The sequence below is a fragment of the Colletes latitarsis genome, chromosome 6 (assembly GCF_051014445.1).
Source record: "Colletes latitarsis isolate SP2378_abdomen chromosome 6, iyColLati1, whole genome shotgun sequence".
Taxonomy (NCBI): domain Eukaryota; kingdom Metazoa; phylum Arthropoda; class Insecta; order Hymenoptera; family Colletidae; genus Colletes; species Colletes latitarsis.
Genome location: NC_135139.1, coordinates 25,710,115 through 25,729,335, shown reverse-complemented (window position 1 = coordinate 25,729,335; position 19,221 = coordinate 25,710,115). Strand labels below are relative to the sequence as shown.

The window sequence follows — 19,221 nt, the reverse complement described above, 5'->3', positions numbered from 1 at the left end:
TCGATGCAAATATCGTTATCCTGTAGACGTGTGTCAGCTTCAGGTTCGAAGGGGTTAAGCGACAATCAGCGTCCAATTCAGTGGTTCTCAATCTGTGAATCCTCAAAAAATGAGAAGACTCAACGAATTAAATTCGTGGAATTGAAAAGTACAAACAAAAACGTAAATACATTTGTCAAATTACTTGAAATTCAATTTTCTGTATTACCAATCTGCTAAAAAATAAATTTCAAAAATTGTTAGTCGAATACTGCCGTTCGAATAACGCGAAAATATATGATTTGAATCTATTTTTAATGCTCGAAAGTGTTCGTTTGTCGCGGGGGATCGTGGGCGTGGTTCGAGAGGCGTTGCTCCGACTGTTTCGCGCGGAATAGATTTTGAAAAATGCGCGGCAATTTATGGCCCGTCCCGATACGTCAGCGCCGATGACAAAGTGGTCGTAATGGCCGGGTCAACGACGGGATCCCGCGTTTGATTGAAAAGGGCGAACCAATTATTATCCCGGCGTCGAAAGGTCCGCCGAATTTGCGGGTCGCGATAACCCTTGAATTATGCTTAATTACGGTGCCCCTTCTCCCTCTACGCCCTGCTCCCCGTCTCCTCGCGAGTCGCGTAATTTTACGGCGGGTAAATGAATGTCAAAACGACCTTCAGGAAACCAGCGGATCGTAAAATTATTTCACTTTACCGTTCCATTAAACTTCCACCGTGTCTACTTAACGCTATATTAGAAAATGAACGCTTGTCCGGCGTTGGATATCACTTTGTTACGGTAAATCGCTACTTGAACGGGGCCCAAGGGGATCCAAGGAGATTTATTATAATAAATATCGTCACTTGCGTAACTTCAAGGCGATGCGTCGCGACCGTGCAACATCGGTAATATTCTGTAACCATTATACCAGTGATTCATTATTTCATTATTCGATACCAGTCGCTTTTATACGCGATTTCTTAGGCCAGCGAGCCGCCATTTGCATTTAGAGCTCGTCGAGGGTCCACGAAGCGTTCGCGAAAATTTCCACGATCGCCTTGAATTTATCCGGGAAGGAGGAGCAAAGAAAATTTTAAATAATAACTTTTTTTTTTGCGATGTTTAATGTAATATGCATCACGAACAAATAAAAATATAATTATTTAAGTCGAGTGATTTACGAAGGTTCGTATTAGATCGAAAAATAACGACTTTCGACGGATCCATGGAGTCCAAATTTTTGTCGCTGAAATCGAAACTGTTAAATTTTTGGGTGATCGCGTTCGAAATCGTCGCCGATATTATTCGACGAAGATTCGTCTGACTGGAAACGCTCGCGTTGATCGAATTATGCACTTGGAAGTTCCAGATTCGACGGGGGATCACCCTTTTACTGCTTCGCGCGCGGCCGGGTTGCGTGTTTCATGAGAGTTTCATCGCACGTTGCTGTTCTCTAATTGCAATGTCACGCTTCGCGCCTCGTTTTTTTCGCCTCCCGCCGTGTTGAATCGCGGACGCACGTCAATACCGGAGGCCGGATAAACGGAACAGGAAAAGGTTCGCTCTGCAGCAATAAATAAAATAAATATCTATTAACAGCTGGGCAATTAAGTCCTGGTTTAGAATCGAATCGAAGTAACCGAGACAGTAGAACGATAGATAAAATAATATTAGTAATAATAGAGTGCAAGAGGCTTGGATCTTGACTCTTGCAATACACGAGGTATGGTTGTGAATATGTCACAACTAAGGGGGCTAGTCTAGAGTCAGACTGAAACGAGAATGCAGAACGATAGACAAGGCAATATTAGTAATAACAAAGTGCAAGAGGCTTGGATCTTGGCTCTTGCAATACACGAGGTATGGTTGTGAATATGTCACAACTAAGCGGGCCAGTGTAGAATCAGACTGAAACGAAAAAGTAGAACGATAGACAAAGCAATATTAGTAATAATAAAGCGCAAGAGACTTGGATCTTGACTCTTGCAATACACGAGGTATGGTCGCGAATACATCACAACTAAGCGGGCCACTTGAAACGCGTACGTACCGTTACCATACGTCGCAACATTGTTGGTACAAATTATTTGTCTTTTATTCAACCTGTATCAGACTAACATACAAGGTGGGTCATTTTCTTTCGAATCACTAATAAACTAATGATTTTTCAACATAAATTAACCCTTTACTCGCGCAAAAATCATCGAGTTGCAATGAAGAATACATACCACTTAACGAATCGAATTAGATCGAAGCTCCATGCGCGAATCGAGGCTAAAAATCAGCAAACGTTCCAGAAATAGTTGTTCTTGTCTGGGAGGTAGGGGGGAAATACCATTCGTTTGGTCGGGCGTTTGTTTTATGGACTGGATCTTGAACCGCGGTGTTTGAGAACGTGTCGGGACACCAGAAACGATAAATCGTGCCGTCGCCGTAATTTCCTTGCGGCAGATCGTCGCATTACGAATACTCGAGTCGGCGGAAAACGCGTATCACCGACGGTTCAGAAATTCGATTCATCCGGACGAGTGCCGTTTAAGAATTCCCTTCGCGATGGATCCATTCGAGATTCGGGAAATGGCCGCGGATGAGGATCGTAAGATTATGCCACGGAATGGTGTAACGAGAGAGAGGAAAGACGGGGCTGGAAAAAATATGTAGATTTCAGCACGATGCTCCGAGGATTCGCGTAACGGGAAATCTAAATTCAAGGTTAACGCGATCTTCGATCGAGCCAGCGATTTATCGCGATTCGATTCAGATTCTACGGGGCATAATTAGCCTCTTAATTGCCGAAGCACGCGGCGATATCAACATCGCGAGATTCTCCGGATTTTTCCGTTATTTATAATTTTCGATCGCATAATGAACGGTAACGGAAAGAAAATACAAAAAGTGTTGTCTGATTACTTCTACGATATAATTGTACAGCAATAATATAGTGATTACATCGCGATGTGCAATCATAATCGTGAATTATTTAACCGTCGGATTACCGTGCAATTGCAACGTAATTGCTGGGCAATTACGGATGTTGTTACTTTGTAGAATCGTGGCAAAAGCAAAAACAAAGTTATGTATGTAAGAATGTTAATGAAACATCATTGTTTAAAGGCGACACGATATCGACTCGTTTAGAGCCATAGAATCTATCTAACTTAATTTATACCACGAATTGCAACTCACCGTGCATATACATATACGCGCGTTCGGATACTTGCAAAAAAAAACGAAATTCTATTTTTAGACGATTGGAAACTCGTCCAGCTTTATTTTATTCGACGTCTGATCTCGAGAATTATTTTTGGATTATTGTAAAAACATATTTACACCGAAAAATTTCCCCTTTAAATCGCGCTGGCGATGAATTCCAGGATTCCACGGCGCAGCACCACGTTTATTCCCATTTGCATATCGCGTTGCGTAGGCCAATAATTGCACGCGTTAACCGATAATTTCCTTATCCGCGAAGAAATCAGCCTCTTCGTAATATTTCGAACCTTCCGATCGAATTAATGAATATTCAGAACGTCGTCCTCGGTCGTTGGGCGTACGATCGTTTCAGGATTATAGGACTCGAACGCGTTCAGGGACAACATTCTCGGACACGAAAGAATTAGTCGAGTTTCCGATTCGTCTAGACAAGTCGGAAGGTTGGTTCGTCTAGCTTATACGGCCAATTTAGGAATTTGAATAAACAACCTCTCCTGTACCTGGATAAAGTAGGAAACCGAACCAAGTATAGCTTGTCTAAACGATAGAGGGGTTCGAGCTAAATTTGTGTCGTGGTTGGTCAAGTTAGGAAAGTGTATAGTAGAGAGAATCGAGTCTGTAATTTATTTGAACGTTCCAAGAGGATGTCTCGAATCTCTAACCTACTTGGACGTGTTTCAAAATAGTAAACGACATTTTGTAATCCAACCGAGAATGTGGCTAGGACGAAACAAATCTTCAATTTACGTGAACGATGGCACCATAACCAAATTTTGTAATTAAAGCATTCAAGTTGGATAGTTTAGTAATTCGAGGGGATGGTTTCTCAATGTAACTCTCATTTTGAGACCGTGTTGCCTTCGTTGATATTCACCAGTGGCAATAAACAGGATATTAATCGTTACGAACAGATTACTTCTGCTGCAGCGTGCAACAGGTGTGCGCTTATTCGTTGGAAACAACGAGAATCGCTACAGAAATTCTCCAATAAAAAAAGGAGTACAGTGGCGTGGATGCACTGCTGTTTCTATATCGTTTTTCTTCGAAATTGGGACCATGTAAGGGGGATTTATTTATTTCACTTCGAAAAATTTTTAGATCGAAGTTCATTCGATAAACTGAATTATTAATTTATTTAAATTAAAATAATTTTTTTTAGAATTAATTAAAAATTTTTTTTTTCGTCGAAAAATTTAAGCACCTACCCCCTGTCGATTTTTCTTAAAAATTCGTTTTTCATTTTTAGTAATTTTATTTGACACCCTACAGAAAAGTTGTCTAATACTTTTTTGTAGGTACCTATGAGCTCTACTTCAGAAAAAAGTTTCATTGAAATATATTTACAATTGTAGGAGTTATGACTGTTTGAAGATTAGACCATTTTTATGGGGTTTTTCTCATTTTGCGAGGTCAGGGACCAACTTTTCGAATACTTTTGCGATTTCTATATATTCTTTATCAAAATACGCGTAGTTTGCTTTTTTAAACATTAAAATCGTTCAATCCGTTCAGAAGTTATGACGTTTTAAAGATTCGCATGAAAATTCGGGCAGACATTTCTGGGCCTAAAATTATATTTTCGGTAAGAAATTTTTTTCTCGAAACTGAGTAGGATTTCGAGGGTATGTCTAATGACGAAAAATGATTGTAATTGACCCCCACAGCTAACAGTATTTTTTTCAGAACGATTTGAAATATTTTAATTTCGTCGAAAAATTTCACACCTTCTCGAATTTTTTTCTTGCAACTGGTTAGGATTACGAGGGTATGTCTAATGACCAAAAATGATTGTAATTGACCCCCGCAGCCGAAAATATTTTTTTTAGAACGATTTGAAAAATTTTTTTTCGCCGAGGAGTTGCAAACGGGCGTTAATTTTTGGACTCAACGTTAAAGAAGTTAGTCAAAATTAAGACGTTATTTATCTCGTAAAATTAGTTGATCGTTTCGAACAAAAATATCAGGTGTCTCGAAAGTTACAAATTCTGTTTCGATTTCCGCGCGTGAACTTGAGTTTATAAATACTGGATCCCTAAATGGAGTTTTCACTTTTAGGAAGTGTACTCGAAATCAAGATGGCGTCGTGTAAACAGAGGGTAACTTCAGTAAACGATTTACCCAACGAACGTCGTTTTTATTATTTTTTGTTATATTTGTCGGAATAATTTCTGTCCAATTTTGTTTTTTTTATCGTGATAGGCAGTCCCCTTCCTCGTTATCTGCGTCGTGTTGACGCGATAGCGATCGTCGTCGGTGGAGTATTTTGCGTGTTACATAACCTTGATTGAACGTCTGATTGGGTCAAGTGGTGAGAACAATAGTTGGTATCTGTCCGTCTCTCCTCGCTGGGCATAACCCTATTTTACAATCTTAATTCATCACATCCGCGGCAACTTTACCCTGCCATTATTGGTCGGTGCGCTCGCCGCTTCCTCGTTGCCGGAAGTGTCGCGTTGACGTCTCGTTTCGCGACTGATAATCTCGAAAATTAAAAAGAAATCCCAAGGTCGTTCCTATAAATCCCATCGCCATCGTCACTCGTATCCTTGGTCGTAAACAGTTCGTTGCCTTTTGCTTTTTTCTCCGTTTCCTACTCTCAACGCGATACTTTCGAGCCAAGAGTCTTCCACGAAACGAGAGGCCACGAGTTTACGAAACAATTCACCGCTGATAACCACCGTTTCCCAATTTTTAGAGATCCCACAAAAGAGGCGACGTTCGAGCAATTTCATAATACGGAAATTTGAATAAAATTACTTACCAGTATTTTTCGGGACATCAAATTTTGATTCCTTAGAAAATTGCATAGAATAATTTTTCTCGTAAAACGCAACGAGTCAATTTCATAAAATAACTCTCCCAGATTTCGACAAAATCTTGAGGGCCAAATTTGATATTTCAAACAATTTTATTCGCGCGAATTTCGATGTGAATAATTTTCTTAATTATCGTTTTTTTAATTTTGCAAAGAAAGTCGATATTTTGAAAGGTATTTTGGCCCACGAAAAAATTCTATATTGTCGTTGGTATGTACAGCAGGGGCTGTGTTTCGAATCGTAGGAAGAAATGGCGAAAACGAGAACGGCATATGCTCTGAGACGAGTGCGCGTGCTTTGATAATCTGCACCCATTATGCGCATACATTATGCATAATGGACGGTGCAAACTCGTTTACAAATTGTACGTTTGTCGATACGCTACTGTTCGTGCTTACTTCGAGCAAACATTTCGCGCAGAATTTATCAGATATCGAGCACCATTCGTCAAGCCTCGTTACAATAAACACGAGTTCATCTGGGTAGCGTTTATTGAATTTATTACAGAATGTCGTACACTTAAAGTTCGTCGACGTTGGCGACTTTCGTACATAAACACAGTATTTCCGGTCGCCAACGGAATTAAAAGAACATTTAACATTTTTTTTTTTTAGAAATTTTTTACGAAATCGAAGACGTCGATTTCCTTTAATTCCATCGTCAGAATGATGATTGATACTCCAAGGTTCCTCGACAAATTTCTTTGCGGAGAAACGTTTAAAGTACGAATTATTTTTCAAAGATTTATACCTACCTATGTACAGAACTGTGTATACCATACCAGTACGTGTACCATTTTTGATTTTCATTGACGAAACCGCGAGAATCGAAAAAGAGAAATAGAGAAACCAGAAAATTAATATTTACATTTCGTTTCGGGGGTATTCTCGCGATTTCTTGACTAGAGTTTTCGCAGAAAAGATGGTCGATACGATCGAAAACTTGGACAGATTCGAGCACACCAACGAGAAATACTCGAATGTTCGTTCGAAACCGATCGAATCGACCAAAAACGGGTTCGAAAGCGTAAACAAAATGTTCAATGCGATCGGATCGAACCTAATTGGATTCAGGATAGTTGGAACCAAATCGGATCGATTCGAATCGAAAGGAATCAATTTGAACCGATCCGAATCGGTTCGAACTACGTCAGATTCGAATAAAACCAATTTAAATGGATCCGAACAAACTAGAACTCGATCCGAGTCGATCGTAAACGCGTCAAAACTAAGCAAAAGGAAACAAAACCGATTCGAATCGTGCCAGTTTCAACCGAACCAATCGAATCGAAAAGAAAACCCAACGCGATCAAATCGAAGCAAACAAGTCCAAACTAGTTCACGCTCGTCCAAACCGATCCGAATCGAACCGATTCGAACCGTTCCAAACTTGCTCGAATATTCCCATAATCGATCTTTCTGTAGTTTGTCGACCCGTCGGAATCGCTTCAAACGCTCTTTTCGGAAATGGTGCTCCTGATGCTTCTGTTGCTATCCCTCCTCTGCAAAGTACGAGTGTGCCTTGGAATGCGTACAGGCGTTTCTCTGTCGCTGCCCACTCGTCGCAGGCTGGTGTCTCGTTCGATTCGAGCGTTTTTCGGCGCCACTGGACCTCGGATGTTCGTGTAGACCACATAAACCGCTAAAATACCGACGACGAACATCGCGATGCCCACGCCGCTCACCGTGCCAACCTGTCGTAATTTATAACAAAAGTTATCAGTTCATAAATAAGTTGTACTGTTGAATGTTCTCAACTTTCATAGTTTCCAAGCTCCTCAAAGGTAAATATCTCATCAGTGTACTAGTGGAAGAGGAGATGTTGGCACATTACATTACATAATGATAATCAAAAACCCATAAAATGGAAGGAATTACGTGCCACCGTTTCAGTGTTTAGCGTTTCCCCCCTTTGATACCAAAAATTCCAAGTTAAGATAAACAAATGACTCATTCAGAGTACTGTGTGCCCGCGAGAAGTTGGCTAGTGAAAGGAATGCGGGTCCGATTGATGCGTGGATCCCTCCTACTCTCGATCCCATCGTCGCTATTGGTCGAAAAGGCGGTGAACCCCCTATTCCCCTGAGTGAAACGCGCCAGTCGCGGTCAGTAGCACTACTCTCGTAATTAAAAATTGATTTTCTAAATTTTCCAACGATTTCGAATTTTACTAACCATGGTCCACCATTCGTTGTCGTCCATCTCGGAGACGAGGACCTGCGCTGCCTCGTCGTCCTCCTCGTGGAGTAACTTTATCTCCTTGGCGGTGGTAGCACAGCCTGTTCGCGTACCCTTTTCCTTGCCGATCAGTTTCTTAAAGGCTGCTGGCATTTCGTTCTTGGCGTGTTTCTCGTCGTCGTCGTCGTCATCGTCGTCGTCATCGTCGTCGTCGTCGTCGTCATCGTCGTCCTTCTCCTCGGACTTCTCGTCGCCCCAGTGCAACGACACTTTGTTTTTATGAACGACCAATGAGCCGAGTGTCTGCAGCTCAGCGGCCTTTACTTTCATCGATAGCTCGAGAGACATGGGTGTCGATTGCGATTCCTTTGCGTAATCCGCCAGGACGTTCGACAGGACGTTGTTCCAGTCCACGGCGTTCACCTGGTTCTTGCACTTTTTTTTCTTGCTAATAAGGGTGGACGAAATAATGAATTTACTCGATCGGGATACGATGCACGTAATGGATCTGGTTTGTCTAATATTTAAAAACACGTTTGGTGAACATGCTCGGAATTCTGAACGAGACAACTTACGCCATTTACTTTATCCATACTTCTAATGTGTTTCGTAAAAAATTGCACGTTTCATTCAAGTGCCGGTTCTTGTAGAAAAATTAAAAAAAAATCGAGTTGGAACTTAGAAGCGTACAATTTCGAGCACGTTAATCCACGGGTTAATTGATTGATTTTAAACTTGCGAATTATTGCAATAACAGTCAATTAATCTGATTGTAACGCGCTCGACGCGAATTAATATAATTGTTTCGTAATGTATATCGTAAAAAGTACCCGGCAAGCTCCGTAATTTGTATTCGAAACCGCGGTAATCGAGGCAATTAGTATACCGTCGATCGTCTCCACGGATCAATTTATCGCTGCAATTAATTTCTGCAAATGTAATTTTTAAACGACGGTCGGTGATTTCTCTCAGCCCGACATTTTCGCATCTGACGCGTCGTTTCAGTAATTCCACGATCGTATAGTTCACGTTATTACACCCTTGTTGCAACTTTCTACGCGAGGCAAATGATTAACGACTATCGACACTGTCGTGTTTACCACAATGTTTCCAATGCTTTCGCGTAGATTTTTATCGCGTCTTCGAGCCACCTGACCTCCCTCAGTTCCTCCGCGTCGTACTCTCCGCTGTCCTTGCCAGACCACCATTTAGATTTCTCCACTCTCGCCTCCAGTCCCGCAAATTCGTTTCTAACCGAAAATTCAGAACTCGTTAACCCTTTGGAGTACGAATTTTTAAAGGAATTCGAACGATAGATACTCGAGAAAACGTATAATGGTGAAAAAACAAAAATTGGGGTGCATCGCTTCTCGTACTCGCCACCAGAGGGCTACGCTCTTAACTCTCTCGCAAGCGCCCCATTCACAGGATATTTTACACAATTAAAATACTCTTACGTCATATTTTGAATACGATAAAATATAAATCTCTAAAAAGGGGCTATAAAATTTCTTATATTTCTTGTAAAAATTAAGTCAGTGTGATGATAAATTTCTAGAATCATAAATACTATGGGATAAAAATGAGGGATCGAAGAGATCAACAGAGCTCCATTTCTCGAGAAACAGGTGGCTTTAAGAGGTAGTAAGAATCATAAAAGATTGTGATCGAACGAGCGCGATTTAAAAAACATCGTAAAAAAAAGAAAGATCGTACAATGGAGATATCTTGGAGTTCAGTTTGTAACTGGTAATATTATTTAGCCTCGAATGATAAAATCTAAATATCTTCTTCGAAGGTAAAGTCAAATTATACTTAATTGATCTCGAAGCTTAACGGTGCAAAAGTAACAGAATCTGATTCAGAAATCGTAATCGTCGGATTCCGTGAAAAACATATTTTATCCCCCCTTCTAAATAATCGAGAATATATTTTTAATTATTGACAAAATATTTTTTAAATGTTTCCGTTCCGGATCGAAAGACGCGTGTAGATCCGTGATTCGATCGAGCTATAAAACGATATTAGGAGGCGTGGTTTTTCAATTGTAGCGGTTGTTAATGGAATAATGGAACGGTGGGGATGTGCTAATGAACTCGGTAATTGCGTGTACCGTTTGCGTGCGTAAACAGTGGTATTTCTATCACGAACAGCATTACATGCAAGAGATGATAATTACACGTTTAAATCTGTTTTCATGAATAGTAATCGGCGTGTTTAATGATTACATAGATTGAATTTAAACACGGGTGATTAGATACAACACGCGAATGTAACCAGTATTGGCAGACCAGCGTGAATATGAAAGATGCCATTTTTTTGATTGTCTTTTTTCTATTTAAAACGTGTTTCACGGTGAAATACGATGATACGTCTTTTGTCAACGATCCACGGTTAAACGGTTTTATACTTACGAACCGGGTGGATGTTGAAGCAAATATTATTATCGTAGAGACGTTTATTCATAATAGATTAATTAAGATATTCTCGAATAATTATCTTCAGCAATGAATCGTGTTGTTCTTTAAAAACAGTTATTGTTCGTCTTCTTTTCACTATTTTAGTACTACTTTTATAGGCTTTTTTGGTCTTCCAAGTTTTTAAATTTTTTCTAAAAATCTAGTTTTGTAATTTGAACTGTTCTAAACATTTTAAGTGTATTTAGCAAGTATTATGAGAGTAAATAAATTTTATAAATTTGGTCAAAAGTGAGATAAATACGATTTAATAAAAAATCTGAAGAAATAGGGGCATTGATCCATATTTCATCGCGTTCATATCGGCGTCATCAGGAACTCCATAGGAAGTTTAGATAAAATGATGTCGATGTAACATCCTGGTCCAAATAACAATACATATATTATGGGGGATCAAATTATCAATATAGTTCCAGAAAATGTGAATTCAAGCAGAGAAATATTAAACATTGAATGACTCATTAATATGGATACAAAATGGACGATGTATCACATACGTCTTTCTTATTTCTCGAAACGTATCAATTAACACATTTGTAGTCGTTCTTTGTAGGTCGCACACTATCGAGTTCTCGATCGATTAACTCTCGACGATGAATCACTTAGTATTTAGCGTAGTGTGAAATTAGTATATATCAAAAATCTATGTATTCTGATTTATAGGAATACATGAAATCGATTATAGTCAGTGGAGTAAAACAAATGTTTAATAAATTGTTACGTTTTATCAGTCACCAGACGACACTGGAAATCGCGTTATATTATGTTTTATTTGATCTCGATACATAATTGTGCCTTCGTTACATATTCAAAGAACGAGTCATGTAGTCGCTGATCATTTTTCCACGTACAGATATTAGTTAGTTATTTCATGCACGACTGCACTATTAGTCAGCCGCTGAATAATAGTTACGACAAATCAACCGAAACGTATAACACGACGCGGGCCTAATGAAATCAAGTTTTCTAAATTTCATTGATTCGAGGCGAATATTTTAAATTAGAAATTTTCAATATTCGAACAACGTTGCATTCAGATTTTGAATGGATGCCTCTGATATAAGGGGTGGTTTCCCTATAAACGAAAAAAAAGCTTTCGTAAAATGAAAAAAAGTGTAATAAATAACGTTCGATAAAAATGGAAACAATTCGTGGGAAGCATCTTTTCGCGTTTATAGTAAATTATAGTGTACGAATACGAGTGTGACCGCAACTGGCGATGCTTCGATTTTTATCAGATTTCACTGAACACGAACCAGTGGCAAAGTAGGTAAATCGCATAATGTGCAAACCGTGGTGTTGCTCGGCTGTCGTAACGCATTAGTCGTCGTCTAGTTTTGCTACGAGAGAAAATAGAAAAGCTCGATCTCTGTATCTTGAATACACGGAGCGCAAAAAATTCGCGAAAAAGATTTTTCAATATTATTTGTAATTTAAGCCTCTATAATCCATCTTATATCTATACAGGGTATTTAGCCACCTCTTCCAAAATTTAAATGGGAGATTCTAGGGGCCAAAATCGTAGGAAACGTTTAAGTTGCGCCTGTAAGATGGCAACCTGCGAATAGCTGCTAGTGGTTCTCACCTAAAAGGTTGTTTGCATTAAAATCCACTCGAAATAATTATTACGAAAGGTATCGCAAATGGCAAAACAAGTAATTTTTAAGCCCCCCAATTGACAAGTCTAGCATCAAGATCGTAAATTAGAAGCTATTTGTTAACATTTACTTGGCAAATCGCGTGCACGAAATCGCGATTTCCATCGTTTTCCACTTACCCTTTAGTTATCGCGTAATTACGGAATCAGCGCTCCCATTCTCCGCGATCATAATTCTTCGTTTTACGAGGCGTGCATTATGGAATCAACTGTTTTATGCTTTTGTTAAACGTTACGCTCTCATTGATTGGATATTTTTTTTCGAAAATATCCGTTCGTTCGATCCGTGCAAAGAACTCGCAACTTTTTGCATAAAACGATCTAAAATAGCCTTGATCGCGATACTTACAATGCTCGAGAGAACAACGAGAGCCGTCGTAACTTTGCATCACATTGTTGCGCGTATAAATTTTCCGATTTGCATGGACGAAAACGAAAAAAAGGAGTAAAAAGTAAAAGATCAGCCGCGTCGAATCGCGAACAGGAAATCCCTGACTCCGTTGGTTTCGATTCGTCGTTAATCGTGGTTTTTTGCCCCGTTGCATTTTTATTTGTCGTCCCGACAGCTTCCTGGAACTGACATCCGAACTGGTTACGTATCGATATTTATCACACGAGCCACGATTAACTGTAAACTCGTTACGTCTACGCGATTCCTTCGTGAAAACTTTTGTCTTTAACGCGACGTGATTCACGCGTTAATCGACCGGATATAATAGGAGTTCCACTGTATTAATAGACGATTCTTACGTAACGATCCACTGTCCGAAGTGATTTGTGAACATCGCTACCGATCGCGTATCGTCATCGCGATTAAACGATTAATCCTTCGGGACCAATTTAATCAGCGACACTCGACTTACGTCAGCCTTACTTTTCTTTTCTTAATCGATGATTGTCGAGTCTAAATGATTACTCAAATTATTATCAAACGCGTTAAACAGGCTAGAGACTCGATAAAAGTATCAAGACCGTCGCCATCTTGGTTCATCTGAGACCTTCGCCTCAAAAAAACAGTACATCAAATATCGTTTGGTTGCAAATATTCTATCACTATACCACGTTTGTCCTTTAAAACAAAAATGTCTTCCAACCATTTATCTTTTTCTGGGATAAAAATTATTTTAGTTCCCTCGAACGATTCTATAACCAATTTAGGAGCGATCTTCCAGTTATGTTTTTAATAAATTTACGTTTATCGCGCGAACGTGGCGGTTTCGAACTCCCGGCAATTGAATTACATCCTTGCTCCCAATTCCGATATATTTTTCTTTTCCTCCGATGGTGGAATACTCATCCTACGCGTATCGCCGTTTAAACATTAAGAAAATATATAAGGCGAAGGAGCACAGACTCGCGTTACTATTATATAAACGATAACGTGGTCGAGAATTTTCAATGTAACAAAGTCCATGAAAGGAAGAAAAAAAAATATTTAACGTACAAGCGGCGGACCTTGTACCGATCGACACCAGCGCCATAGAGCAAAACGGAGGACGACAAAACTAAAAACATAAGTAGGACAACGGCTCTTGTTTGTTTCTAATTACTAGACTGCGGATCTTTACGCAAATTCATATTTTTATTAACAGAATCGATGAAACGGGAGCTTCACAGAGGGTTGTCTCAACCCCTGATTATAATAAATCTTACTTCAAGTATTCCTTACGTGTCGTGGTGCACAGTTTCGTAAAATCGTACTAGTTCGATTCTGCGAATAAGAATCGTTGGAAAAATGACGGCAAGTTGGGGTAGATAATATTTTATATTGGTTTTGCTCCTCGTCCACCCTCGAAGTGGAAATTCAAGCAATTTAAACGGAGATGATACCGAATAGAAAATTAATTTACACTGGTATTGGGATTACCTGGAATCCTCTAGGAGCAGTATAGTGTTCGTCGAGTTCACGTGTTTCAAGTGTTCCTCGAGGCGTCCCTCGCTGAGGACCAGAACGGTGGAGTTCGAGGGTTTGCTGAAGAATCCATCTTCCGGTTTGCCGACATGCACGATGTGTGTCGTCAAATCTGGAAACAAACGAGGATAATTTAATTTTTTTTTTCTCAACCATTAACGAGAACAGCTGCTAGTGGTTCTCACTCAGAAAACTGTAAGGCTGTCGACACGTCACTAACTAGAGTTTCTCATGCTGAGTGAGAACCACGCAGCTGTACGCAGATTTCCTATCTACAGGCGCAACTTTAAATAACTTTTTAACGAAGCCTCGATCAACAAATTGGTATATAAAATTTTTCCCAGGGGTGGCCGGACACCCTGTATAATCTTGCGTTTCCACAGTGTCCATGATTAAATTATATTCATTTCGTTAATTTATAATTTGAAATCGATTCGAATCCTCCGGAGACCAATTTTAGAATTATTTTCGCGTTGCAAGAACAGTTTCTGTCGACAAAGAAGTTGACGCACCGTCGTCCTCGCTGTCGTGCACCAACACGCAGAGACCCTTTTGAATGGCGGCCATCGTCAGCTTTTTGGCGATGTTTTGCGCGTCGTCCTCGCCGTCGTCGTCGGCGTTCGCCACCAGCGTAAATGATTTCCACTTGAGTTGCTCCGCGACCTTCAGTGCGCCCTGGAACCACATCGAATTTCAGACGGGAATTATGAACCTTTGAGGCAATCTCGTTATTTTTTTACGGCCAATAAAATCTTTACGACCGCGAAATGCACGTCCACGAAAGTCGCGTCGCAAATTCCTCGCGTTATCGAATGCTGGCAAAAATTGGTTAAACGTTCGACGAAACAGCGACAAACTTTTTGTTATAAATCGTGTCCACGAGTTGTGGGGCACTCTGTACGCAAACCGAGACGTAGAATGGCGCGAAAAAGCAAGTTTGCAGTTCTCGTTGTCGCCATCTTTACAACCTGCTGAGACGACTAGCTTTCTACGAACGTAGATTTCCGTGTACTTTAACGGAGTAGATTTACCGTTAAAAATTAATCTAATCACGTCTAGTGTACGATATAGACGTTATTTCTGGAATTATAAAGTGATAGACATTTTTTTTTATAAAAGAAAATAAACGATCTTCAGACACTTGGATAGGGTAAAATTGCTATCGATATCTTTTCAAACATTCATGCACTTTCCTGCTGTGTATAACGGACGATATCTATGGAAATTATTACCTGAACTAGATAAGTATCGGATTCCTTCGCGAGATAATGAAGGAACGGAGCGTTCGACTTGTGCTTCACGATATGCGGCACCTTTAGAATCGACGTTATTTTATGCACGGCTTCCGCGTTCGTTGCAGTGTTCGGCCCAATAATTCCTGCAAGAATTTAAAACATTTTTCTCGGTATATTTACTGAATCCATAAAGTACAATAGAATTTTAAAAATTTTAAAATTCTCAAGCACGACGTTAACTCATTTTTAACGGAGCAATTTGCTTCGGTTATAATTTTAAATTAATCTTCGAATAGCTTTTGCGCGATAGAAATTCCGATACAAGCTTTCGATCGATCGTTCTCCAAACTCGAATTTCTCCTTCGATGGCTCTTCAGAGCGCATCGGAAACGAAAAATAGTGCCATTTGTCTGCAGTGTTCGCGGGATTGGTGTCTTAATTTTCACGGGTTCGTTTTAGTTACGGAAAATTCTATGATCGATGTTCAAAGTTACTCGGTGCAAACGTTTACCTAAGTAGTAAGGCGGTTGCAAACAGTTGGTGTCAGCCGCTACGAGAGCCTTCATTCCTGCTTTCATTGAGCCCGTTATGCTACCGCACGTGTCCACAACAGTCATGTCTGGAAAACCGAAAAAAAACCATTCACCATCGATTTTGATCGCGTCTGCGAATCTCTGGTTCTTTGAAAATCTCGAATTAAGAATCTCTGTTCCTCCAGAAATCTCGTATCTTTCGAGATCCTCCGACAAATATAAAAGCAACGTAATAACGATGCAATTAAATTTGATTTACGCTACTAAATTCCCTTTTCCAAAGTGGTTTCTTTCCAAAAGGTTGGCACGTACAATTGAAAAATTGAAGTACAAACTTTGTACTGCAGCGTCTTAACTTTTTGGCATCTTCCCTCGCGGTGCTAAATTCCGGTTAAACCAGAACCACACGCCATATTCGTTAATAATCTTGAACCGAATGTGTCTCGAAAGGTTAATGCACGTGTGGATTTAGTCAACGACTTTGCCAATTCGGATAAATCGATCCTTTACAAGAGCCGATTTATTCATTTGCGTACACCCGATATCGCGAGTTCTGCTACATTTTTGGATATCGCAGATATTAATATGTCCACTGCAGAAGCTTTTAACGTTATTACTTCTCTCGGCGTTAACAAAAATCCCAACGAATGTGGCGCACCCATCCGTTCTTTATTAAATTCTGCCAATTAATTTTATCTCGACTCTTTTGGACCATCTTTAATAAAACTGCGAGGTCAGGGATTTTCCAGGGATAGATTAATTTTTCTATTAAATACCTAAGATGAACGATCCAACATCGTATACCTCTAACGTTAAAGGTCGTTGACCCGTTAAGTAAATAAATAAACGTAATTTCGTCACGCTCGTTAAACTGCATTATTGCACTTGAGTAAGGTCAGCAGAGATTCTTGCGGTTTTATTGCGCGTAAGAGTAAATTACTATATGAACAGGATCGATCATGACAACATTTCTATTCTGAATCGTTATAATCCGCTGCCTATTCACGATCGTCGTGTCCTTGTCAATTAAATTTTTCTACTCGAAGTTGCTAATGGTCTTAACAACATTGCTCGTATCTTCAGTTTAATTGGTCTTAATTATTACCCCGAGGTCTGTACGTTGCATACCGTTTTCCAGTTACCGATTGTTTAAAATTAATCTAATCATCTATCATTGAAGAATTTGCAATTAAGCAAATTGTACAGACTGTACCAATTAATTGTTTTTCAACGCGTCTATTTATTCTTCCGAATGTTCCGTAACGTTGCCCCTTTGTTTTCAAACTTGCAATCAATCGAGGCAAATCGAGGACATAAATAAAAATCTCGGTCGTTTCGTAAATCTTGAACGTATAACGAGATCTCTATACATCCGAGCTCTGACGTTTGAAGATGCTCGACAAGAAAATATTAAAAACACATCAAGAATTCGCAATATCTTCGAGGATAAAGTGCAAAACGACGCCTTTAGCCATTCGATACGAGCGATTATCAAACGTTCAAGAACCGTTAATTCGTGACGCGCGAAGATAACTCGAAACGACCGGTTAACTCATCTTCGCCGGTTAATGGTCTAGGAAGATTCCTAATGATTCATTTGAATTCACGATCGCTCGTCCAGATGACGTTGATACGCGACGAATGGGAATCCTAGCGATTTTCCTTGGCACCGTTTTCGTCCGCAATCTTTCCATTACGGCGACGCGAATAAAAAGAAAAAGAAGAGAAAAGAAAAAAGGAAAAATGGAAATCTCGTTACCGATGTCGTGTCCGCCGGACTTGTTATTGTGAGTCTCGGCGAGCAGCTTCGCGGCTTCGTACATGAGAACGCCCCTTGGCGACAATTTCCTGCAGGACGGATCGTCGTGGACGCTCGTCAGCAGCGAGATCTGCGCGTGACTTCCGCATTCCGTGCGCCCGCCGCAGGTGCACGCGCAGAGGACTCCGATAATTGCCAATAGCGTTCGCGAATTGGCCATCGGGGACCGTTACTCTACCCAGCTAATCCTCTTTCTTTCTCTCTGTATTTTTTTTCTCTTCGAATCTCTACGATTTCCTTGTTCCCACGCGAAGCATCCCCGCGATTTGGCAACGCGACGTACGCGCACGTTCACGCGCACCGTTCACGCGCAGCGGCAAAGGTACGTTAATAACAGAGCGCTGCGCTGATTGCGCGCGAGTTTTTCCCAGTCGTTAAGCCGCGCAACCTCGATGCTTTATGATCTTTGTTTTTTTTTTCCTTTTTCGTCCCCCTTTCGTTGCCGATTATATTCACTGAACTCTCACTGGACGTCGCGGGACGACTGCAGCGCCGCGATCGCGAAACTGCGATACGCACGAGATCTCGTGCGTAGCCGAGATACACGAACGAGGATTCGTTTTGCGGCTGAACGCGGCGGCGGACGTTGCGTGTGGTCTGTTCCTCGACGGCTCTTCTTCCACTGCAGACCTTGGTAGTGAAAACCGGCAGCTTTATAAAGAAGCCAATGCGACATGTATTATGAGAATTTCTAGGGTTTTAGGCTTCATCGACCGAGCGACAGGCGTTCTCGCGTTGACCTTGTTGCGTCCCCACCCCTAACTGTGTATTTGGCGCGTGACACCACGGTTTACCCTTCTTCCCTGCACGACTAATCTTCGTATTATCCAGTCGAATTTAATTAATAATTTACCCCTCGAGATAGTGGCTAAATCTTATATTTAACAATTTTTATTATATCAATAATATTTCGAATTAAAAAATTTCCCATCTTTGAAGAACATTTAATAATTCGAATTTGTATCTGTAGCCAATATTTATGTGCACGAGTAATAAATATTCCTATTGTCAGAGAGGTTCAGCGAACGTTGTTTTACAAGTTAATCGAGGAAAGGTGAACAAGGATAATCCGGGAACGTGTTTGGTCAAGGGGGGTTCCTCGAGGTTGAATTTTCGTAACGTGAGAACCCCTCTTAACCAAGTGTAAGCTCGTTAGCATATCGACTACAAGATTGTAAATCCTTGTTGCACAACCTTACCCTTGCATAACTGCGCGATGACTGATTAAACGCATCGCGGCCGTAAAATGTATGGAATTCGCGGCTTCGAGTCGAAATTAGGCTCGAATCCCACTCGTGTACACGTTGGAAACGATCAATCTTCGCTGAAGAGATACTCGATCTCCGGGAGCGTGTCGCGTACACGTACCATTGAATTTTCAGTTATTCGAAGATTACGTCTAAAT

The 19,221-nt window shown here is 40.4% G+C and overlaps 2 protein-coding genes across 7 annotated transcripts in view; one reads left to right on the top strand and one right to left on the bottom strand.

The window, feature by feature from the left end:
* The window catches only part of Ethr (ecdysis triggering hormone receptor), a 91,300-nt gene that overhangs the window by 7,865 nt on the left and 64,214 nt on the right, over positions 1-19,221 (top strand). The gene's annotated exons all lie outside the window — the stretch shown is intronic.
* LOC143342365 (uncharacterized) lies at positions 6,480-18,454 on the bottom strand. Its single transcript, XM_076766158.1, has 8 exons — positions 17,757-18,454; positions 15,976-16,083; positions 15,462-15,607; positions 14,742-14,904; positions 14,185-14,341; positions 9,284-9,433; positions 8,181-8,631; positions 6,480-7,699 (listed from the first exon to the last, which is right to left on the bottom strand). The coding sequence occupies exons 1-8, from the start codon at positions 17,974-17,976 to the stop codon at positions 7,454-7,456; spliced, it is 1,641 nt and encodes a 546-aa protein (XP_076622273.1). The 5' UTR covers positions 17,977-18,454; the 3' UTR covers positions 6,480-7,453.

What these genes read in the sequence shown, in the direction of transcription:
- LOC143342365 (XM_076766158.1), bottom strand. Translation starts at nt 17,976, where the DNA reads ATGGCCAATTCGCGAACGCTATTGGCAATTATCGGAGTCCTCTGCGCG. An exon ending in CCGATACTTATCTAGTTCAG is followed by an intron (nt 14,905 to 15,461) that starts GTAATAATTTCC and finishes ATGTGGTTCCAG; the next exon opens with GGCGCACTGAAGGTCGCGGA. An exon ending in CTGCTCCTAGAGGATTCCAG is followed by an intron (nt 9,434 to 14,184) that starts GTAATCCCAATA and finishes ATTTTCGGTTAG; the next exon opens with AAACGAATTTGCGGGACTGG.